Genomic DNA, 25,220 nt, shown 5'->3' with positions numbered 1-25,220 from the left:
CACACCCTAACAGCGACAGCCTCTAAAGCTGTTTGTAGAGGGACAGACTCGCTGTGAAGAGAGTTAAGGACATAGATGCAGACGCCACCAGACACCCTTTCATAAGCTGCTCGGTTCTTATAATAACCCCGATAGCCACGGAGGGCGGGGGTGCGCATTGCTGGAAACCAAGTTTCCTGCAGAGCAATGCAGAGGAAAGGGTGAAGGCTGATAAGTTGGCGGAGCTCAGCTAGATGGTGCAAGAAACCGCTGCAGTTCCACTGGAGGATGGTTTTGTCCATGGCTGAGAAAGGCGTGCCGAGACTGGGACGGCAGATTACGCCGCTGAGTCACCTGCTGCCTCCGATTGAGCACCCGTGCTAGTGCTATTGCTATTCACGGCGTCTGAGGGACTGGCGAGATCGAGGTCCTCAGCGGACGCCAGAATCTCCACCTCGTCCCCAGACGCAGAGCTAGAAGGTTGCGATGGGGTGGCTACCACCGCGCGTTCCTTGGGCTTAGAGCTGCTCTTCTTTGATTTCTCACGCTGCTCCTTGGGTTTAACTGGCTGGGAGGGCTTCACCGATTCAGTCTCCGGGACTGAGGAGGATCGGGAAGCCCTTCGACCTGCAGATTGTGGGCACTTACGCCACTGGCTATCGTCAGCCTTCCCGCCGGTGGAAACCTGGGAAGGGAGGGACCCAAGGGACCTCTTGCGAGCATGAGAAGCCGAAGAAGTTGGACACTTCTCCGGCTTAGAAGCGGGGACCGACGTCCCCGATGGGGGGGATGGTGTTGCTCCTGAGGTAGGTGGCACAGGAGCAACCCGGTGGGTAGAGCCCCCCACTGGCAAGGGGGCAGGAGGAGTTGTACCACTCGTCGATCCGGCCGGAAGGCGCGAAACTGATGGGGCTAGCACAGGTGTTGTAGCAGCGGCGTAGGAAGTTGTCATTCGCACTGGATGTAATCGGTCGTACTTCCGTTTGGCCTCAGTATAAGTCAGTCTGTCCAGGGTCTTATATTCCATGATTTTGCGCTCTTTCTGGAATATTCTGCAGTCTGGCGAGCAAGGTGAATGGTGCTCCCCGCAGTTGACGCAGATGGGAGGCGGGGCACATGGAGTATCGGGATGAGACGGGCGTCCGCAATCTCGACATGTGAGGCTGGAAGTGCAGCGAGAAGACATATGGCCGAACTTCCAGCACTTGAAGCACCGCATCGGGGGAGGGATATAGGGCTTGACGTCACATCGGTAGACCATCACCTTGACCTTTTCCGGTAACGTATCACCCTCGAAGGCCAAGATGAAGGCACCGGTAGCAACCTGATTGTCCCTCGGACCCCGATGAACGCGCCGGACGAAATGAACACCTCTACGTTCTAAGTTGGCGCGCAGCTCGTCATCAGACTGCAAAAGGAGGTCCCTATGGAAAATAACACCCTGGACCATATTTAAACTCTTATGTGGAGTAATAGTAACGTTAACATCCCCCAACTTGTCACAAGCAAGTAACCTGCGTGACTGGGCGGAGGATGCTGTTTGTATCAGTACGGAGCCAGAGCGCATTTTAGACAAGCCCTCCACCTCCCCAAACTTGTCCTCTAAATGCTCGACGAAGAACTGAGGCTTTGTGGAGAGAAAAGACTCCCCATCAGCTCTCGTGCAAACTAAGAATCGGGGCGAATAACTGTTACCTCCATCCTGGGACTTACGCTCTTCCCACGGCGTGGCCAGGGAGGGGAACGTTTTCGGATCGTACTTCTGAGCATTAAATTGAGCCCGAGAACGCTTAGAGACTGCTGGCGGCTGGCCGCCAGCGAGAGATGATGTACCACGCTTCATTGCGGGTCATCCGCCCTGATGCCACCTACTCCGACCAAGGGCCCTCCCCACGGGCGCCACCCAGCCACAGCAAAGGCCACCTGGCAGGATGGCCGTTGCCGGGAGTCCTGATACCCCAGGAGGATAGGCATCTACTCCTTGGCATACGTGGGGAGTTAACGGCGCAGGCATCAGTAGAGCGATCCCTGTGTTGTCAGGGGGCTACAACCAAGAGGGTACATGGCGGCCCCACCACAACGGACTGGCTACCGTGCTGGATCTTAGGTGCAAAACTGTCCAAGGTCGTCGTCGCAGTTAAAAGAAACACTGCAGAGGGCAGCGTGGTAATCGCACCCAGGGACGTATCCCCGCCCTAAAGATCGAAAACGAGCGGGACACCATTGCAACGACGTGAAAGCCGGCTAAAGGTCTAATTGCACGACGGATACAGTGCACCATGTAAGGCGCCCTTCCCCAATTGGCTCGCTCTTCGGAATAATTTAGAAAGATGGAGGTCAAACCCGAGAGGGGACCATCACATAAGGCCGAAACAAGTGAGACTCCTTTTAGTCGCCTCTTACGACAGGCAGGAATACCGCGGGCCTATTCTAACCCCCGAACCCGCAGGGGGGAACAAGGAACTGTGGCAACGATGGAAGAACTGTCTGTGGCTGAGACTCATTGAACTTACGCTTGTGAGCAGACATAGTAGAAGATGAGGAAACCATTGCGGAAGTATCCCCCATGATCAGCGGCGTCTCTGATGGCGTGCTCCTCCCTTGTGGGGGCCCTCTCTGAGGGCACTCCTGCCTTAGGTGATTGTTCACACCTCAGGTCACACCTCCCGAGAAACGGATGGAGGGACCAATCGGCACTTTTGGAAGGTATCAGCTTGGGTAATCACCCCTCCCTGGGCCTGGCCGTTACCAGGGGGTACGTACGTGTCCTACCTGTCTACCCAGGGCGGGGAATTACGCGTTACCCCGTCACCGGCTACGCATGGAAATGCGTGGGTCAGCCTTCAGACATGCACAGGGAGGAAAAAAGAGAAAGGGAAAAACAAAGAAGGGGAAAGGAAAGAAGAGAGGTCTCAAACGCCGCAGCGGAGAAAGGGTAAAGAGAAGAGGTAAGGAAAAGAGAAGGACAAAGGAAGGACGAAGACTTGCAATCAGAGAAAGCGAAGAATGTGTTACATTTTCGAGTGTCTGTCTCCGGACATAGGCACAAAACATACTCCCAGATGGGGAGAAAGGGAAGGAAAGAGGCGGAGGTGACAGGGGGAGGGGAGGGGGGGGGGGGCGAAGATGGGGGATGGGGAAGGATGCGGAAAAGGAAGGTATGCAGCCCAGAAAGGAAGGAGGGCCACATTAGCTCGGTGTCCCGTGCTCGCTACGCACTTATCCACAAAAGAGTTGTGGACCCCTGGGGGGCCACTCCTTTATGATTTGTATGTTGTGTATTAGTTTGTTTACAACAATGATATCCAGCAAGGTTATGTTTATGAACAAATGGGTGCACAAAGTCTGCCAGTAGTTACCTGTATGATCAGCTATGAGGGACAATAGTATTCAGAAAAGCCCCATTTCTTCCCATTAAGAACACCAGTGTATTAGTTTGTTTACAACAATGATATCCAGCAAGGTGATGTTTGTGAACAAATGGGTGCACAAAGCCTGCCAGTAGTTACCTGTATGTTCAGCTATGAGGGACAATAGTATTCAGAAAAGCCCCATTTCTTCCCATTAAGAACACCACCAACACTTGTTTTGGCTGAATCCCACCAGCAAGACTATGTTATTGAGAGATTTGTAAACTCCCAATTGCACACATAGGCATACACAACAATTATATGTGTATGATTCAATCTATTAAAGTGGTTGAGTCATTTCTGATTTCTGAGATCTCTGAAATAGCAAACACATGGCTCTGGTTGCTCATATGTCACCCAGCACTGAACTGGCGGCAAAACTGTGATAATTGTGGTCCCTCCAATCTCATCAATTTAGACCACAGTCACACATATATTGTTGACAATGGTAGTTGATTTTGGTAGAAACCAAGCACTATTCATTCAGGACTTCAGAGATGGGAAGCCTCATGAATCTGGTCCCGATCATCTCACCACGATCTCTCATACATAGCCCATAAAACGGAAGACTGGTATACCTGAGTAAGCCATTCTACAATATTCGACAAGTGCTATCCTGTGAAGATGGTAGTTCTCTAATTCAATTGTTCATCAGCATAAAAAAATAAAAAAGACTACGTAATCATATAATAAATAGATACTTACTGTTGAGGACATCCGTTCCAAGGTTGGGCAGCTCCCTACTCCATACTCCACCAGACTTCTGTGCAATACAAATGGAGGCACTTTCATCTGGACAATAGTCCACATTACTTCTACTTTTCACACTGCTGCATGGTGACATGAATGCAAACAGTGTCCGATTGCCACCTCTACTATTTCTACTGCCATCAAGTTTTCTTTCATCAGCTACTTTAATGTTCCACACCTGTTTGGAAAGACTGGAAAAATAATTGAAAATTACATGAAAAGTAAAACTGTAGATAACAAGATTTCTTGCCAGATATTATATATTGTAAAATACAGCCTAGTGACCACAAACACCAAGGATTCAACAGTAATATCAGTCTTTTACAGCCATTTTTAAATGCCATCGCTTTCTTCTCTAACCCATACAGGTGCTAGAAGTGTCTTCCCCACACAATGTGTCTTTCCAAAAGGTAAGCCACATGCATAAAAAGTCTGCTTCAGACTACTCCTCCATGTATTCCAAAGTTTTATTTACGGAAGGAAAGTTGCTGCTGACCATACAACAAAGATGCCGAGTCGCAGGTAGGCACAACAAAAAGACTGTCACAAATAAGCTTTCAGCCAGCAAGGCTATATGGTGAGTAGCAATTTTCCTTTCATAATACTGTTACATTCCATCATGGATTTTTCTATTGTTTGAGTTTTACTTATTATGACTTGTCCGTATTCTCAATCTACACCTAACGGAAAATTTAATAGCGTCATCCAAATACCTGGAAAAACGGTTGTTAACTCACAGTATGCTGTTTCTGACACAAACTGTTCACTGTAAAAGAAAATTTGCCTTATGGTTATTCTTTTCCATTTGGTTACCTCGGTTAAAGAGGCTAGTCATTCACCAATGTTCCATAGATCCCATCATGGTGAACTTATGCTGTTGAATGTTTCACTGTACACATTAACAATGAGGCACAGCTGTTAGAAACTGCCTTCAAAATTAATAGTCATTAAATGCTTTATAGCCCTGTTATTTGTGCTTGTGTGGGCTAAATTTAACAAAACAATTGAATGAGTTTAGCTATTATAAAAAACTCGCTTCCTCAGTTACTCAGAATATTTGTTTTTTAAAAAAATAATCATGATTATGGTTAAGAGCAAATGTTAAAAGTTGAATATACTTTATTTTACTAAATCAGCACAGGGTATAGCATCCATCACTTTTTATCTGCAATACCTGTTTGGCAAAATAAAGACATTTTCAACTTATGCATACAACTGTCGCAGAAAAAAATTGATAACGCTGGCGCAGATCAGAGGAACAGAAGTTCTCGTCATAGAAAATGCTGGAAACAGTGATTTCAATGCACCAATTGGTGTGCATGTGCATGCATCCCACACAGTGTCTCCAGCACTTTGCTGTGTCAGTACATTTGAGTGAGAGGAGCAGATGTGTTTAGTGACCAGTTGAATCCAACAATATGATCAATGTGTGTTTCAGGGACTGAACTACTGGGTCATCAGTCCCTCCTTATCACAAGAGAAACATATCAAAAAAAAAAAAAAAGTTGGGGAGTTGGCTACTTAAACTATATAAGCAAGTCAGAGAGTTTAAAAGGGCATGAAAGTAGTTGTGCCACAATAAGTAAAAGAAAAGAGATAACACAGGCAGCATCTTGCACGAGGGGGGCTAAAAGGCACAACAAGGTGAGAGGGGAAGAAATTAATGAGTGGTCGCTTGGTGGGTACCAGCCAAAGAGGAGGTGGGGAGGGGGTGGCTCTTGCCCCCACAACCACACCTAACACTGGAAGTGGAAGAGTATTAAAAGTTAGAGTAAAATCTGCTCTCCCTCAGGAAATGCAAGACTACGGTAGCGGCTGTCATGTCATCCACAAGCATCTGAGGTAGTAAGGCACTCAAGCTCAGAGCATGCTGCAGATCGGCCAGTAGGACGCACTCAACAAGAACATGCGGATTCGTCAGTAGACTATCACAGCTGCAATGAGGAGAATCCCCCTGACACAGAAGGAACTTGTGAGTGAGTCTCATGTGGCCAATTCATAGTCAGCACAGCACAATGGCAGCTTTCCGTGAGGCCTGGAAATATGTATGCTACACCTTGGTGGATCCTTTAATCGCCCTCAACTTGTTTTGGATCTTAGTAGCCTACCATCCCAATACCCAGATCCTCGAAATATTGCGTCAAAGGTGTAAGTGTGGACTCGGCATCCCGACCTCAAGTTGATCTCCTGTGGTTGCGCCTTTAGCTAGACGGTCAGCGAGTTCATTTCCTGGAATACCCGCCCACGTGGCTCAGTGTACACGTGGAAGGTCACCGTCTTTCCAAGGCTGTAGAGGTCAGCCAGTAGGTCCTGGATGTTTGCAACCACAAAATTTTTGGGCTAGCACAAGTTTAAGCCTTCTAAGCAACTCAATGAATTGTTACAGATCAGAAAGTTGACATACCGCAAAGCCTGAAAGATGGCAACCATCTCTGCAGTGGATACACTGCAGGCACTCGGCAGAGAATGTTTCTCGTGTCCCCTTGCATGTTCAAAATCGTAACCAACCCTGCTGTTGACTTTCGATCCATCCGTGTAGGTGCATACCAAATTAGAATAATCAAGGAGGATTGAAAGAAACAGGTGTCTGGAAAGGGTAGGATCATCATTCTTCTTGGAGCCATAAAAGAGGTCCATCCATATCACAGGACACGGTACAGCCTATGGGGGATGTCAGGAGGGAGCTCTAGGAACACAGAACTAATGGAGGTTGTTGGAAGTCCTCCAGTAGAATACCAAGTAAGATCTCAGCTGGTCTGTCCAGTTGTGGGCAATGTGCAAACAGTCTGAACTACTGGCTTTAGAACAGAGTCGAGTGACATGGATGCATAGGCTTCTGACAGCTTGTGACTGTGTAACTTACCAGAAACTGGTGTCATCTAACCCACAGCGGTGGGACACCAGCCTCCGCCAGGGGGCTGTCAACAGGGCTCATATATAAGGCGTCATAAGGGGTATAAAGTGAAATTTGTGACTGGACTGGGTGTTTCTTGGCAGAGGGTCAGAGCATATTATCTTATATGGAGAGTCAATGACAGATGTATAAGTCCCAAAGAAGTATGTCAGGATCTTTGTTGTTCATGCTGTGTATTAATGACTGCAGAAAATATTAATAGTGACCTCAGACTTTTCACAGACGACGCAGTTATCTATAATAAAGTACTGTCTGAAAAAAGCTGCACAAATCATCATTTGGATCTTGATACAACTTCAAAGTTGTGCAAAGAATAGCAACTTGCTTTAAATATTAAGAAATGTAAAATTGTGCACTCACAAAATGAAAAAATAACATGGTATATTACAACTACAGAATCAACAAGTGACAATTGGAACTGGTCAACTCTTACACATTCCTAGATGTAATGCTCTGTAGGGATATGAAATGGAACTGTCACACAAATCCAGTCACAGGCGTAGCAGGATCCTGACTTTGGTTCACTGGTAGAATACTATGGAAATGCAATCAATCTACAAAGGAGATTGCTTACAAATCGCTCGTGCAACCCATCCTACATACTGTTCAAGTGTGTGGCACCTGTACCACAGAGGACTAACTGGAGATACTGAACATATACACACTACTGCTGCTGCACCCATGATCACAAGTTTGTCTGACCCATGAGAGAGGGTCTTAGAAATTCAGAAGAAACTGCACTGGCAGGCACCTGAAGATAGATGTAAAGTATCCCAAGACTGCCTACTGTTAAAGTTTCAAGAACCAGCTTAAAATTATGTATCCTGGAATATACTACAACTACCTATGTACCGCTCCTGTAGGGAGGTAATGTATCTGCGATTTACGTTATTTGAGCAAGTTTCATGGTAAATGCCCAAGAGTACAGCAGTCGACTTTTGCAAGATTTAGATCACAATCTCAACTATCAAATTTTGGAAGGAATCAGACTGAGACTGCACCTAACATTAGAGTGAACATCAGGTTACATGGGAATGCAGGTTTTGTTAAGAGAATTTCATCAATGAAATCTTTTCGGGTATCAGCAAAGTCATGATATCGTGCTGTCGCAACATTCTGACGAGTTTACTATTCAAAGCCTCACCTGAAGTTAACGGTACGAAACTTGTTGAAGCATGGATTGCACAGAAACAAGAAAGGGAAAGTAGCACTGTGCGATGCAATCATGGAACAATTAAACCGAAATCAGCCAGGCTTAGTGCAGCCTCCAATTGCAGCAGCAGCAGCAACGGAATCACCAATTTCAAATGAAGAGAATATTACTCCAATGACTTCAGGAAGTGTTGAAGCGGCAAGAAGAGGATCCCCATCTAGCCTGGTTGCGGTTCCTCAAATTACAACTCCAAAAATTACAGCAGAAACGCCATCACACTACAAGTCAACTCGCCCAACACGAAACAGGAAAGAACCACAACGTTTTTTATGGCAAGTGATTCCAGAGAAATGTTGATTTCATCTTCTAAAACATCGCTCTGGAAAGAAAACTTCAATTGTAAAAGTATTAAAAATGATATGTCATGTGCAGCTGTCGAACATAAGGTAGGCCAAAACAACCTAGTAAATAAGTCATCGTCGAAATTTATGCTCCTGCACCAAAATGTACAATCCTTATCAAATAAAGTTAGTGAGATAGAAATATTGTTATCAGATGAACTAAAAGAAGTGTCTGTTATATGTGTTAGTGAGCACTGGTTATCCGAAAATACGTTACATCACACAAGGATAGAGGGCTTTACCCTTTCATCTTTTTTTTGTAGGAAAACCTCCATGCATGGAGGAACATGCATATATGTTAGAGAGGACGTCAAACACGAAAATTTAAAGTTCACTAACCAGCTAGGGGAAGAGCAAAACTTCGAAATTTCTGCTACAGAACTGACAAATTTAAATATAATTGTTATTTGCATATATAGAAGCCCAGATGGAAACGTAACTACTTTCGTTGAAAATCTTGAGAAGGCACTTAACAGTATAAAAATAGTTAGTAAAACAACCATCATATGTGGTGATTTTAATATAGATTTCAACAAGAACTCAAAAGACAGATTAAACCTTGAGGCCTTATTAAAAACCTACAACATACATACAACTATCAAATCCCCCACCAGAGTCACCAAATCGTCAAGCAGTGCTATAGATCAGATACTAATAAATACAGATAAATATTTATACAAATCTGGAAATATGAATACAGGTTTCAGTGATCATTATGCACAGTTTATTGAATTCCCAGTAGACACTGCAGGAAATACTGAACAACAAATGACAAGAAAAGGTAGAAATTTTAGCAAGCACAACCTAGAACACTTCAGGCACTTACTGAAAAAAGAAACATGGAATGATATAGACAACTATGAGGACACATGTAAAAAGTTTGACATGTTCATGGAAATATTCTCCCATTATTTCAATATTTCTTTTCCATTAAAAACCAAACATTAAAAACTAAAAAAAGAAATGTTACATGGCTGACGAAAGGCATTAAAATATCATGTGCTGAAAAGAGGAGACTTTATGAAATCTCAAAAACACAAAATGTTATAGAAGAATTTCTGGTGCATTTCAAGAATTATAAGAGAGTGCTTCACAAAGTCATAAAAGAATCTAAAAAAAACAACAAATGATCACCATATAAAAATGGCCAGGAACAAAATGAAAGCCATGTGGAAGATAGTCAGAGAACAAGTAGGAAACGAGACCTCCCAAAATGTAAATCTCCAGGTAATCCAAGATGGCAAAAAAATTACAAATCCAGAAGAAGTAGCCAATGCTTTTAATACATACTTTGCAAATATTAGTGAAAAATTACTATCTGACATAAAATCTTCAAATAAAAATCCTGCTACAACACCATCCAATCAAAATAGAAACTGCAACTCCCTATTTCTTACTCCAACCAACCCTAAGGAAATTATACTATCAATAAGAGAGTTAAAACAAAATTTTCAACAGGTGTGGATGAGATTCCAGATTATGTCATTAAAAATGTGGGGGACCTCATTGCAATACCATTAGCCCACATTTTCAACAGTTCATTAACAAATGGAGTCTTTCCTTCCTGCTGAAAGACAGTGAAACTAAAACCACTGTTCAAAAAGGGTAAGAAAGAAGACATAGCCAATTATAGACCTATTGCCTTGCTATCTACATTTTCTAAAATACTAGAAAAAATTTTTCATAAGAGGTTGCTAGATTTTCTAGAAAAGTGCAAAATATTATCCACAACCCAACATGGCTTCCGGAAAGGCCGATCAACAGAAACAGCAATATATGAATTTCTGGGTGAAGTACTTGAAAAAATTGATAGTGGACAAAAAGTAACTGGCATATGCCTTGATCTGTCTAAGGCTTTTGACATCATAGACCACACTCTATTGCTGCAGAAGCTTGAAAGAATTGGTATCAGAGGTATGCCTAACAGCTGGCTTAGATCATATCTTACTGACCGCAAGCAAGTAGTAGAAATACATTTTCACAAAGAAAATAAATCAACAAGACATTATTCTGATTATAAAGCAGTAAAATATGGAGTACCGCAGGGCTCGGTACTTGGCCCCATCCTATTTTTGATATATATAAATGACCTAACATCAGCCAACCAGTACCATAGCACTATCCAGTTTGCAGATGACACAAGCATATTAATCAGCGGGAAGACTGCAGAGATACTACAGACAAGACTGTCTGAGGCATTAACAAATGTTGTAAACTGGTTCAACCAAAACAAACTAATAATAAAAAAAAGCAAAACAGTAGCATTAAATTTTCATAATATCAAGAGAAACATTGAAGAGGATATAAGAACTCAGATGTCAGACACGGATATTGCAAGTGTGCCTAATACAAAATTTCTGGGGATCTGGCTACAGGATAATCTTAGATGGGAAACTCACATTGACAACATATTAAAGAAGCTAAGTACCATGTGTTATTTAATGAGAGTGCTAGAAAACTGCTGTCATAAGGACTGTCTAATGACAGTTTACTATTCTAATATACATTCTGTCCTAAAATATGGGATCACTTTTTGGGGTAACTCGCCATCCTGCCTAAAACTATTCAGGATGCAAAAAAGAATAGTGGGAATCATGGCTGGAATAAAAAGGAACAAACCATGTAGACCATTATTTAAAAGGATGGGGATTCTTCCCCTTCCATGTATTTTCCTATTTGAAAGTGCAATGTTTATAAAGAAATATACAATAACAAATCCTAGTATCCTCCCCAAAAAAGAAAATGTTCATCATCATAATACAAGACAGAAAACTGACTTTCATGTACTCCATACAAAAACCAGTTTGTGCCAAAAAGGAACATTACACCATGGAAAAATTATCTACAATAAATTGCCAAGAGAAATTAAAGTAATGACAGATGTAAAAAAATTTAAAGCAGCATTAAAAGAATATCTGTTGACACATTGCTTTTATAGTGTGGAAGAGTTCCTCCAAAATCCTCGAGAGTCTAAGTGATGATTATGCAAATACTGTAACCATTAATATTGGCCTATAAATACATTCGGATGTAATTCTCAAGTTTATAATGGGGTTCAAGTATAAGTTGTATAGCGACTTGCCCAGTATATGAAGTAAAATTCTGTGAATGTAATTCTCTAGTGTACATGTCAGTTCATAGTGTAGAAGAGTTCCTCAAAAATCCTTAGAGCTTAAGAGAGGATCATGCAAATACTTTAATCCTTAATATTGGCTTGTACATGTATTCAGTTGTAAACTTCAAGTTTCTAATGTGGTTTAATTATAACTTACACATTGACTTGCCCAGTATATGAAGTGCTGTAAAATTTTGTGAACATAATTTTCTAGTTTCTAAAGTGTTTTAATTGTAAGATATACTTTGACCTGTCCAATATCTGATGTGCTGTACTGTACATGTAAGATTTACTGGACCAATAAATACAATACAATACAATACAATTCTGAAAGCATGATGCCACATCTCAGCTGATAACCTTAGAAGATTTCATCATCGAAGATCAGCTTACTTTTCCGGCAGTTGAACAAAACTCAAATTTAGCGTTCCATGAACTACCTTCATGCAGACTGTTGAGAGGAGCTTATGACAGAGGTATGTTAACATACGGGTGGGGCTAGTCAGTGTGTCACGTCCTATGCAGAATCGTTTGTAGTCTGGTCCCTTCAACCCCTACAAACCAACCAATCAACCAACCAACCAATCAACCTATGTGGAATAGTCTGCACCTGCAAGTTTCTGCTAAGAGGTTACTTGCACAGCTAACTGGCAGAATCATCCAGTCTGGTCAAAACTGACTCCACCCTATCCTAGGGCCATTCACTGTTTTCAACAGGTGTTTTCTGGGAAAATTTTTCTGAAAGATAAGCACTATGATATCAATATGACAAAATAAGAAGGTTGGTGGAAGGTGGAGTTGTCAGAAAATAACTTCGAAAATGACTTAAATCTAGCAGGTCACACAAGCTAATATCAAACTGCTGTACAACCAATAAAAAGAAAGTACGGTGAAGTCTCTATATACACAAATTGGACTTAAATCACAGGCCACACAGATTATGTAATATTGAATTCAACAGCTCTCTGAATGCTATGGCACAGTCGTTAATTTAAAAAAAAAAAAAAAAAAAAAAAGAACTAGCCAGTACTACTGACAGTTTCAGGACAGCAGCAGGAAATTGTGTTAAGTTCCACCAAGAAATTACACAGTATTAATATGATTATTCAGGCATAAGAGGGTATTCACTCTTCACGGAGACTTCAGTGTCGAATGACAGGCGTACTGATTACGGACACCTGGAGTTACTGAAGGCCAGCTATAATTTATTTCTCTATACTGAAGTTCCCAATGAGGATTGAAACTTTATTACAACCAGTACTAGCACTTTCAAAAATCCCATAAGATTGTCAAACTGGTAAAATTCTTAACCTATTACACAACACACAAATGCAGTAAAACATCCCAAAACAATACAAAACACATATCAACCCTTATTACAAAGAAAAAACAGAGGAGTGACCAGATGAAATGTATTTTTGGAGACAACTGCTGGGGGACAAATTAAACATTAAAATCACAGACAACTAAATTCAATTACTCTCTCTCTCTCTCTCTCTCTCTCTCCCCCTCTCTCTCTCTCTCTCTCTGTAACAACAAATCTTGTTCTTAGTAATAAACAACAAGATACAAATAAGTCAGACTTATATCCGCATACAATGCATGCACCACTGCCAGGTGTAAGTTTCAAGACCGGAATCCCTAGTGAGATTACAAAGAACATTAGGTAACAAGAAATGTAATTTTTCAACCTATAAAATGTGTTTTACTTGAATATTAAAACATAACCACAACTGAGCTATCTTTGTAATCAGTCAATAGCAAAAGACATATTTCCTGACAGTTTTCAGTATTTAGTGGTAGCACACCCACAAAAGGCTAATCACTTCTAGAAGTCCACACCAGTCTTTCCAACTTTCACAAAAAAATTTTAAGATGGGAGTTACAACAGAGCAATCCATTCTTCTGAACAGAATTTCATAAGTGCCTTTCAGTTTGATTTCTGTTGGAGACTCCCTATAGATAAAGCCATACATGGTAGAGCCAAATAAGAAACATATCCTGCTGATATATTCCCATGACCTTGTCAAGAAACGGCTGTGTCACCTATAAAATTCATCTTAATAAATTAATATGTCCTCAAACTGCTAGCACATTTCACACACGTATTGAGTCTTATTACAATTACAGAAAGCAGACAGTCTTATGGAAAAACTGCACTGTAACAGCGAAAACAAACAAACAAAATGAAAAACATTATGGAGACTTTAAGCATAGGGCTCACTCTTGCTTGTTTTTATCATTTGTAAATGATGTAATGATTATAAAGGACACCGCAGTCCAAAAAACTATGTTTGCAGATAACGCACATGCAGCAATCAACAATGGCCTAAACTCAACCATACCAGACGCTGCACTGTTACACACAAAAATATTAAAGTTTTCAAGGTTCATGTAATGCAATTTCAAATTAATAAAAAATAACATGTAGATACCAGAAACAGACATTAGTATTCAGAGACAAGATCCCTGTTCAACACCCTGTCAAATGACAAAATCATTACTGATGGAAAAAGAAATTTATAATCATTCTCAATAGAGTGCAGCTCCTTACTAAGATTTAATGTAATCAGTAGGCCTCCTCATATAATTTAATGAACAAGCTTTGTACTTGGTTATAGTCATTAAGTCAGTGGCAAGTGTATGGCGTTGTGTCCTCCAGTGAAAAGATTAAATGAACTGAGTAGAATTATTTTCACCTTATGGAGTTAATTTGTTCCTTGGAAGTGTGTGCAAATGCAAGAAAAATGTACATTAGCTATAACCGACTGAGATAATACATTTGTTAAGGCATGGCCCTCAGATTCTGGAGGAATCCTGTTTTACGTTTTCCTGTATCACTTCATGAGTATGTTGAGATGGTTCTTACAAGGCCACAGTGAACTACCTGCCGTCTCATCTCCTCATTTAACATGCCTTACTTACATTTTCCTAGTATTAATTTGTTTTCTTAGTATTAAGCTAATTTATCCCAGCTCACTTTAAAATAATCCTTGGACAAATTTGTTACTTAGCACTAGGAAGTGTGTGCCCTCTGCAATGCAAGTTTATTTTAAATAATTTCACTCCTTGCTGTTGTATAGAACTGTCTCTTGGGGCAGTACAGCTATAGAGAACAGTGTATTCATTCAGCAAAACTGAACACAAATAATACTGATTAAAGTACACAGGGCCTAAACTTTTACACAGTCTTCCTCCAAAGATCCTTGAACTACCATATTCATTTCTCAGTGTATTTACTTTTTAATTGAGTTTTATGCTAACACTGAATATCAGTTTGAAATGGACTGTGACCCATTTGCAGCACAATGTGCAAAAATTATTTTCTTGTTGACTTTGCCCCTGCAGAAGTCCTCAACAAACTACCTTCAGACATAAAAGATAGGAACAGGGAATATCTACATTCAAACACAACAAGTTTAAAAATATTTATTATAATCTATTCATGCCATAAATAATTTGAAGCACTGAGAACCATAAAGGCCTAAAGCACACCATCAATGAGTCCACATTTACATGAATATCAGAGAACTGGTGAGAAAGCTTTCTGTAAAAGTTCATGTCAAAGTCCATATCATTTCAGGCAGGCTAGGAAAAAATCTTACCTTCGTAGTCTCGTATATTATTGAATTTAGCATATGTTAAAATGAAGCGCTAAGTAAGGAACATGTTATTTTTTTTGTTTTCTCCAAAATAATTTCAGCTCCGAGATACAACACTCCATAGCTGACACTGTGCATACCATTTTGAAGATGCGAATTTTGGTAAAAATCTTAAAATGCTATAGAAAAGTTCTAGATATTTTGTTGAGGTTTTTTTATTTGAAAGATAATTGTTTTATGATTACAAAGAAATCCTCCATTTGGACTTATCTGTCAAAGTTCTTTTATTATAATGTTCTGAACTTTTTTAATAATTCCTTTTTTTTTTCAAAAATGTCAATTCATAAAATTTTTATTTTTTTCTGTTGATTAGTACCACATAGTTCTACATTTCCTGAAAAGGAGAGCTTCCACTTTTACATTGAACAGGTTTCATAAACAACTGAAATGTTTGCCACACTTTAAAAACTGTTTTATTACCACATTACAGGCTGATAAAAATCAAAACCTAGCCTTATTTAACATAATTTTAGTTTTGAAAGATGAGTAAGAGACTCGTTTTTTCAAGCATTTTAAATGGTTCCGAAGTGTATGTGAAAGGTCCAAAGACTTAAAGGTTTCAATTGATACAAGTTCTGTGCACTCTGTTTTGTACTGAAATTAGCCAGTCAATGAACTACAATGTGTTCCACTGCTTTAGTATCTTCCTTCGATATAGAGTGATGCCTTCCTGTTGAACCAATAGGAACTGGAGCAGTTACAATCTTCACGACACTGTGAACAGGAAGTGAGCACTGGTGGCGTTGTTGCTGTCCAGTTGGAAATCAATGTCCAGCAGCTGGTCCATGTGGTAGCATAAAGTTCACTACAATTTCATTTAACATTTAACTGAAATCTGGTGTCTATAATCTCTACAATCCACCAGTCACAGCCATACACACACGCCACAAACATCCCTCTTCTCAGGTTGTGAATCTGAATATTATTCTGCTGTTTCTGAGGTGTTGGTTGAATGAATGAAATTTCTTCCCTCTTGCTCTTTAAAGTCCATGCAATATGAGCTCGCCCATCATTTTGAGTCCAAAAATGTTTCTTCCGAATTCCTAACACAGGAGTAGTCTGTTTGGACCATTCTTCTTTTTTCTGCTCACGGAATTCTTCAATTTCCTCTTTGGACAAAAGAATGAGAGCTGTGGATGTGTAAAATTTCATGATTCTCGTAAAATCCTCGGCATTCTGGATCACAGCTATATTTGGTCTGGAAAGATTATGTTTTGTAGCATGGTGTTTCGGCAGGCCTCCTACACCATCACGAGGCCCCTTCCCATGACCAGTAGCACTGTATACGCAGTCAGCTCAGCTGGTAATTATTTTTAATATGACTAGAAGCACAATCAGAAATAATGATGATCTTCTCTGCCCCTGTTTGCAGTTGAAGAATTTTGCGCACTGCTAGCAAAGCATGTGCTGAGTCATGCCCTATGTCATCACTTATAACCGCAACACTTGTGGTCTTGTTTTGAAAATATGTCACTCCTGTAAAAATTGAAACCCGGCCATTACTCCAATTACTTGTACTTCTTGTGGGTGAATTACAGACCGGTTCTCAGCAAAATCACAGTGAAGCACTAAACGTAGTTCTTCATCCTGTACACACCCTTTCACTCCTGCAATGTGGTGATGCAATTTCTTCAGATGCTGGTGTGTTACTGCTTTCACTGACCATATACCAAGTTCATCAATGAAACTGTAAAGGCAACAGTTTTCTTAATTATTTTCCTCCCATGTCACATATGTAATTTCTGCAGAGTTATGTGCTGTGTCTTCCGGGCCAAGTATCTGCAAAGACAGTCCTCCATTACCAGGGCAGTCACCACATTCTTGAAACAAACATGTCTCTCACACCACAGCCTACTAATGACTTCACACACCAAACCAAGGTGCCATACGCCGCGTGCTCCAGTAAGCTCTTCAAAGTTACCACACGAAGTTCAAAATTCGCACAGTACACACATAAACAGACATCTCTAGGTGGGTGTGGAACTACCTACTTAGGTCATAGTGCAGAAAATTTTGATCTTCCAATATGTGAAGTTATATAGTTACTCTTATAAATTGTGAAACTTTCTTTACTACTTCAAGTCATGTACCTCTTCACTTTCACAACTTTTTGACCTTCAACTGTTACACTTATGGTGCCTTTTTTGTCAGCACTCTGGCAAGAACAATCCCATTTACCTTCCAGATAAAATGACTGCACTATTTGAACCTGAGCTGCTTCTACAAGAAGACCATAATAGGGATCTGGTCTTCCAAAGACTCCTTTTACAGACCTCACATTTCTTGATTTGTCCACCATGTACTTTGATACTGATGGAACATGGTTCAAAATTGATTTCTTTGAAAATGTCTCTGGAATAATAGTTAAAACTTGTACCTTTTCACTGTAGGATGCACAATATTCAACAGCTGAATTGATATTTGTGAAAAATTCCTGGCAAGAGGTGCGAGAGTGCTTTGGTTCATTTTCTTCTGAAGATGGAATTTCTACTTTGAAGAGTGTGGTCAGCTTTGCTGTAGAGTATTCATCCAAAGCTTTAGTAACTTCTCTGCACTTTCTTGATGCATACAGCTTATGACTCAACTTCACTGACTACGGTTTCTTAACAGCATTAACAACTACCTCTGTAGCTGACTGATTCAGGGTACTTAAGTCTTCCTTTATTGATGCAAAATCTGCATTATCTGCATCATGGGAGGCTTCACCTTATTCAGATACTATCATTGTTGTTATTGTGCCAAAACATTTATAACACAAAAAGTCTCACTGGAAACGTCTTCATTTTGAAACAGAATCTTCAAATGAGAACACTTATTCCCAACATGAACAAAGTCTGTTTTTTGTTTGTCTTATGTATCACTCTTTTATGGGCATGCAAATAGCCACCACACTTCACTCTCCTGTGGCCCCAGTCGGAAGACATCTAAAACAGTCCTTTTCACAAAACACACTGCAATTGTGTCAACTGGCAAATTCCTCACGAAAACACAGAACTCACTGGATGGTCTCACATTTCTTAGAAGGCTCCACAGTAAACAAATTAGCACTGAACAACTACAATACAGAAACATGTAATGAACAATTACGACAAAGAAACTGACAAGAAACTACAACAAACAAAGTGTAAGAAATAACTGCAACAATGAAAGTGAAAAGAAATAACTGGAACAAAGAAAGTGATAAGAAATAACTGCAACAAAGAAAGTGATAAGAAATAACCACAACAAAGACGATAGAAATAAACATTGTAACAAAGAAATTGGTACGAAATAACTTCAGCGAAGACATACATTACCCTTGATAGTTTTTTTTAAAAAAACACAAACTTTTTTAAAAATAAAACCTGTCTGCCTTAAAAGTGGAAGCTCTCCTTTACATATAATATAGTACTATGAAGTATTAGTCAACATAAAAAAAAAATCTAATTTTTCTGAATTGGCATTTTTGATAAAAAAAATCTGTAAATTATTAAAAAAACTCAAAAGGTGACAGTAAAAGAACTTTGACAGATATGTCCAAACTGAGGATACCACTGCAATCATAAAGCAATTATCTTTCAAATAAAAAAAAAAACTCTAACAAAATATCTAGAACTGTTACAGAGAGATAGCATTCCAAAAAACTTTCTGAAATTCACATCTTCAAAATGGTGTTCACAGTGTCCTCTTTGGAGGCCTGAATCTTAGGGCAGGATTTTTTTTGGAGAAAACAAAAAAATACGTGTTTCTTACTTACTCCTGAATTTTAAATTCAATAACATCCGGGGGTATGAAGGTAACCCCCCTGCCTGAAGTGATACGGATTATTCTGTATATACTATGAGGACCTACAGCACAGATAAACATGACTCAGTATAAGATCAACAGAGCTCAGAAACATGAATAAGTGCTAGAATCTCACAATCGAAAATTATGTGCTTTAGGCCCTTAAGGTTCTCACCACCTCATTTGCTTATCTATATTCCAGGTTTTATGACTCCTGTTAACTGTAAGACAAGTGCTAATGATAACTGTAACATTGCAAACATAAAATTATTCTTTGAAAAATTGATTATGGTTCAACAAAACTATTCAATGTCTCTATGCCACCTCATGACAAAACTGTTATCTTTCATCCTGACCTATATCAAAATGATCACAAAAATATTATGGTGACAGTAAGTATTTAACACAACTGAGGAAATATCAGCTTTTCCTGAAGTAGTAGCTTACTTGCTACTTTCAGACTGCGGCAAATTCAGGGTATCTCAGCACAAACAGTATAAGGCATTGTAGTGATACTTCATTTTTAATGCAATGTACACATTCTGAACACTGTGTTAGCTTCACTTTGTCAACTGACTGGATCTCCACATTAAAGAAGCTTTACACTCATGGTGAGATCTACAGAACATGGTGAATAAATGGAGTATTTTGGGACTATGTTCTCCCTCTTCCCCACCCCTGGGGGTTTCCTATAAACATAACCATTTCAGGAGCCCCAATCAATGGATTGCTTCTAATATATACAACCACTAAAAATAGTATTTGGATTCCACATATCCTGTATTAATTATGAACTGAGGAAATACGGAAGCGTCCGATCCCACCTGTCTGCTTTGACCCATGACGTCACAAATATGGCGGAAACAAAAACAAACACACGCATTTTCCACAAGAAGCCTAATGACACTAACGGGACAATCGCGGGAAATGGGGTGTTTTGGGTGGGGGGGGGGGGGGGGGGGGCAAACTAAATATAAACAAATTTAGACGCCTTGCGTAGCTACAACGTGTAAGTGAAGACAGCCATGCATGAATACCCACCTACCTCCCCAGGGGTCGTAACCCCTGCAACCCATAGAAGATAAAGATGCTTCAGTAGCTGATTAGTGTTTTTTGTCATTTTTTAAAAAAAAATCTCACGGGATAGAACGAACAGATCAGAAAGATAAATATAATAAACTAAAACAGAAATTCGAGGAAACAGATAATTAAAATAAGTAATAAGTGTTTTTAAATTAAAAAAAAAAAAAAAAAAAAAAAAAATATCACGAGATAGAACGAACAGATCAGAAAAGTAAATAAAATAAGATAAAACAGAACTGGAGACAGCCACACTCAAACCAAACTCCGCGCCGTCATGACGTCACACACAACACCATTACGTCACGGGTCAAAGCAGACGCGTGGGATCGGACGCTTCTGTCGACCCTGAACTGATTTAATTGTCCCGGGATCCTCTCACAATTTTATGTGTCACCATTATATAATAAAAATAAATAACTTAGAAAAGACAGGTACGGTTTTATGATAATAGGACAGGTGATCTGCCATGGCCCTGGTAAGGAACCACCCTTCTCTTTGCCTGAAATGATTAAGAATAACCACAGAAAACCTAAATAAGGATGGCCAGACAGAGCAAACTCCTTCCTCCCACCAATGTGAGTGTCTTAACAACTGCACTGCCTCATTTGGTTGGTCCCTATTATGGAATTTTTTTTTTTAATTTCTTCATACACAATCTGCACCAGATAACTCATAACACGAAACATAGTTTTGCATGGCGTCACTGCACTAAAGGGCACCCACTGGAGACTCCTCGAGCACAAACACACTGCTGTGACCTTGCACAGCCTCCAGTCTGTTCAGAAAAGACTCCAGGCTCGTAAACACAGAAGTAAACTCATGATAAGTGAGATGTTAAGCTCAGGACAAGACAAGAATTACTTTCATGCACTACAGATCTTGCCACACACTCTTTCTTTTAAAAATGTAACATTGTAATGTGACAAGATATTGTAGTCACCACACCAAATTAACCACTACTATGAACCATCTCAATAATCTTTAACTGCATCATATTCATTACTTATGATGAATGTTTTAGCTGCCTTAAACAATTGCATCAGTAACATTTTCTCATATCCCTAGACAATTTATTATACTTCTCCAGTAGAAAAAGTTGTTTTGAGATTTTGTTTTTAATTGGTGAATTTCAAATTAGCTCTTGTTCAGCATTTGTGTATAGAACTACCAGTAAAATGATTAGCAATGTTTCCCTGATTTGCAGAATAACTTGGTAGATGTACTCACTTGGTGCAGTAAGAATTCCCAGTATTTTAAATAGTTCTTTGCAATGAGCCTGAGTAATACATCTAGTTGCTATTATTCTTACATGCTTTTGACCACAGAAAAGAAGCATAGCTGAGACCAGAGTGTACGTAGGAACAGTATGTCACCACATTACACTAGCTGTTACAAACTGTTAATAGAATTTTAAGAGAATAGTATGCTGATGATGTTATTTTTGCCAGTTTCTTTGGGTGATCGTTCCATGTTAACCGAAAATCAATATTTTGTAGTATTATTGTCTATGTTTACTGCGTCAACTTTCATCCTGTTTCTGCTGGAGTACATACTGTTTGTTTACTTTATATTCAATGTCAATCTACTGCACACCACCCAAGTGTTAACATCCCTGAGGACTTTATTTCCTTTCTCTAATAAGAGTAGTGGTGTCTTAGCAAGGATTATGACGTTTATGCCATAAGTAAAAAGAAATTTTTTATTCCTTTCCTGAGCAGAAAAGAGGCACACTCTCAACATAAACACCTTTGTAAACAAAGGCAGAATTCATATTGTATTTAATAGAAACATTCAGTTCTGTCATTTTTCTTAAGTTTCTCATTGAATATTGAGCAGTGCAACCATCTCTTGTAAAATTGGTATGTACTGAGTGACTAAGGGATAATTTCCAAATTCACTGACAGAAAATAAGTAGATGAAATTCTTACACAACAATATTTAGGAGTCAAACATCAATTCAGCATTTCCATTATTGTTTCCTGGTCATGTGGATAAAGAAGAATTTTAAAAAGTAAAGTTCAATCTGTGTATGTTAACATCAATTTATTGCATCTCCAGCATAACTCTCAGCATATGCATTAGGCTTATTGCACTTTGTGTGTTTTGTCATGCTGTCTGTCTTATTTGCTCATTTTGCTACTATCTCAATATATTTGAGATTGTTTGGTTGGTTTGTGGGGTTGAAAGGAGCAGACCACAAAGGCCATCGGTCCCTATTTGACATTGATGTATTTAAAATACAAACACACACACAGCCACAATAATCAATGTTGGTTTGTGGGGTAAAAGGGAGCAGACTACAAAGGTCATCGGTCCCTATTTGACATTGGTGTATTTAAAATAAAAACACACTCACGGTCACAATAAACAATGTGAGTCTATTTTTTGTAAGTTGCTAAACACAGTTATCACTTTAATAAAACAGCACACAGAACTCCTTAATTACTTTGTGAACTATGTCAATAAGGTCAAGGATGATGTATGTTGTTGTTGCACAAAAGTTTTATTACTCTCTACACTATGATATAGGCAAGTGATTGCTACTGTGTTGGTATCCTTATAATGTTAAATATTGTTATTCTTTCACTGTCATCCAAAATTTGACACCAGATAATATCACGCTAGAAACGCAACCTTCTTCAAAACTAAACAAAAGCCAACCACAGTTAGCAGTAATAACACGCTTAAGATCACAGACCGGTGCCCACCAATAACAGTATCAATAACAGCACTGTTCCAGTTGAAAGGAAAACGATACAAATGCTGTCAATACCTGCAATTCTTTCCTCTGGCTCAGCGGAAGACATGAAAATGGCTATGCAATCCATAATTTACAACAAAATCTGTCACGCAATATGACTGTCATCCACTTCATTTCAAAAGTTACACAAGCGTTTGTTTGTCAACAATTAAACCGGTATAAATACATGAACGAAACACAGCAACAAAACAAATGTAACTTGAAAGATATTCGACACCCGGCATTCACTCTCCGTCTCCTTATAAATCTTATGTCACAATCGATGTTAGCACACATAACAACAGTTTCCTAATGCACTAACAGTGCTTGAGAGAAACCCCTGGAAAAATTAAGAACTGCGCAACACTTGACAATGACATTGTGATGTGTAAACAGTATTTCGACTATCAACTCATAAACCAAAAATGCGCTGTCATGGTGATTCATACAAAAATAACAATAAATGTAAGGAATCCAAAGCAATATAGGTACTAAAAGCAATCCAATAACAGCGTATCCTTACCTAGATAAATCGAAATAGGATGCTGCAGAAGAATTAGACACTTTAAATATACAATTTGACGTATCCAGTTCGAATGTTTCATGACACATCACAAAAATAAAAAACAACAGTTTAATCACAGCCATTTGTTTTAAATACTGAAAAACACAACACAGCGTTCTATAATTTACACCCACAGAACGTCACACCTACACTAACTCCACCAGCTGACTATCTCATTTCACATGAACGCGCGAGTCACATGGAGCAACAATCCGCATCGCAGTGATACCAACTGCTTCACACGTAAACAATCCTGCAAAACTGTCTCGTAACTCAACAGCTGTCCACAAAAGTAACTGCCCATAATCACGAATACACGTATTTGAAAATACTGTTGTTTATTTATTTTTATTTAGAAGACACATTAGTCAAACGTTCAAGTATATATTTATGAAGCTGTAAAATTGATCTAATTTAATTGTCCGCCAAACCACACTCAATTCGTTAGAGCTTTCTCCGTAAAAATGTCCAATTTTGTCTTGTTTCGTTTATTTAGTTTAGTAATGTCATTACAGTGTACATTGTAAGTACTAAAAAGTACGATATACACCGGATAGGGAAAAACTCTCAGGTCCCATTACCATTGTTTTCCTCAAGACATATGTATTAAAAGTCGTTTTTATCATAGTTGATATTGTGACCTCAAATTCGACCTTCCTGTGGCGAGATTATGAGGTGAATACTTTAGTGCTTTATTTCTCTCCTACAAAAGCACTGTCTAAGTAGCCTAATGTAACGAAAGCGTTAAAGAGGAATTAAATGTAAAATAAATATCACCAGTACATCCCACATACCAAATATTATCACTACAGTTACTAACACTGTTGAATGAAATGGATGCTGAAACATACCGGTGCAACAGGTTAACATTGTTAATTTATTAAACAAATACTCATTGCTGTATTGTGGAAACGAATTGTTTAGACACTAATCTAATGTGTACGCAACAGAAGTATTTGACTCACTAATTATAATAACTGTGTTATGCTTCAAATTGACATATTTCTTGCTGCCTCAGGAGTAGGCTTTCTTGTTCACCACAAAAAGGATCTGTACTGACTTAGTTTAGAAATCTACTACTTCATTTTTTGCGTTATCCGCATCGCTGCAAAAATTTGTAGCCACATTGTGCAGCTTGTTAAAAATATTTCTCTTTAGCCACTAATTTTCCTGTATATCCATCATCTCAGCTGACTCTAGGAATTGACAGAGCTGATCGTCCGTAGCAGTGCAACAGACTCTCGTCAATTTTACATCAACTTTCGGCTTGCTCTTCCCTTATTAATAAAGGAAATGAATTTCCTATATAGGTACGCGAATATTGTGAATATTTTGTGAACAAAATCGTCTACACCGCTTATTAAAATTTGTTTATTTATTATGACGTTTTCTCTACAGCCGTCATCAGAAACCTGCAATTAAGATGAAAGGAGGCTATAGCTATCACCAGATACCTGGAATTAATACGAAAGGAACATAAAGAGGGACAGGCGTTTATTACAGCTACAACGACAAGCTAAAAAATAAACTAAGTGGCTAGAAAATATTTCTAAAACTACGCTCACCAAAAAATTTAGAGCTTATAAAAGAGCCTTCTGTGTAAGTTCTAGAGCTTATGCCTAAGTGGGTCATCAATCAATAGCTTGCTCCAAAAAATTTTACAGATGTGTTTTAGTCAAATGG

The 25,220-nt window shown here is 39.3% G+C and overlaps 1 protein-coding gene across 2 annotated transcripts in view; it reads right to left on the bottom strand.

The window, feature by feature from the left end:
- LOC126186242 (cation-independent mannose-6-phosphate receptor) overlaps positions 1-23,705 on the bottom strand; it is a 628,020-nt gene extending 604,315 nt beyond the window's left edge. For both annotated transcript variants that reach the window (XM_049928195.1, XM_049928194.1), the window contains exons 1-2: positions 23,496-23,705; positions 4,095-4,330 (exon numbers count right to left, since the gene is read on the bottom strand). In XM_049928195.1, the coding sequence (XP_049784152.1) occupies positions 4,095-4,330; positions 23,496-23,620 (361 nt within the window). In that variant the 5' untranslated portion in view covers positions 23,621-23,705. The remainder of the gene's footprint in view (positions 1-4,094; positions 4,331-23,495) is intronic.
- Positions 23,706-25,220: the final 1,515 nt, after the last annotated feature.

The sequence above is a fragment of the Schistocerca cancellata genome, chromosome 1 (assembly GCF_023864275.1).
Source record: "Schistocerca cancellata isolate TAMUIC-IGC-003103 chromosome 1, iqSchCanc2.1, whole genome shotgun sequence".
In the NCBI taxonomy this organism is placed as follows: Eukaryota; Metazoa; Arthropoda; class Insecta; order Orthoptera; family Acrididae; genus Schistocerca; species Schistocerca cancellata.
The sequence above is the reverse complement of the archived record's forward strand: the minus strand, read 5'-3'. Positions and strand labels throughout refer to the sequence as shown.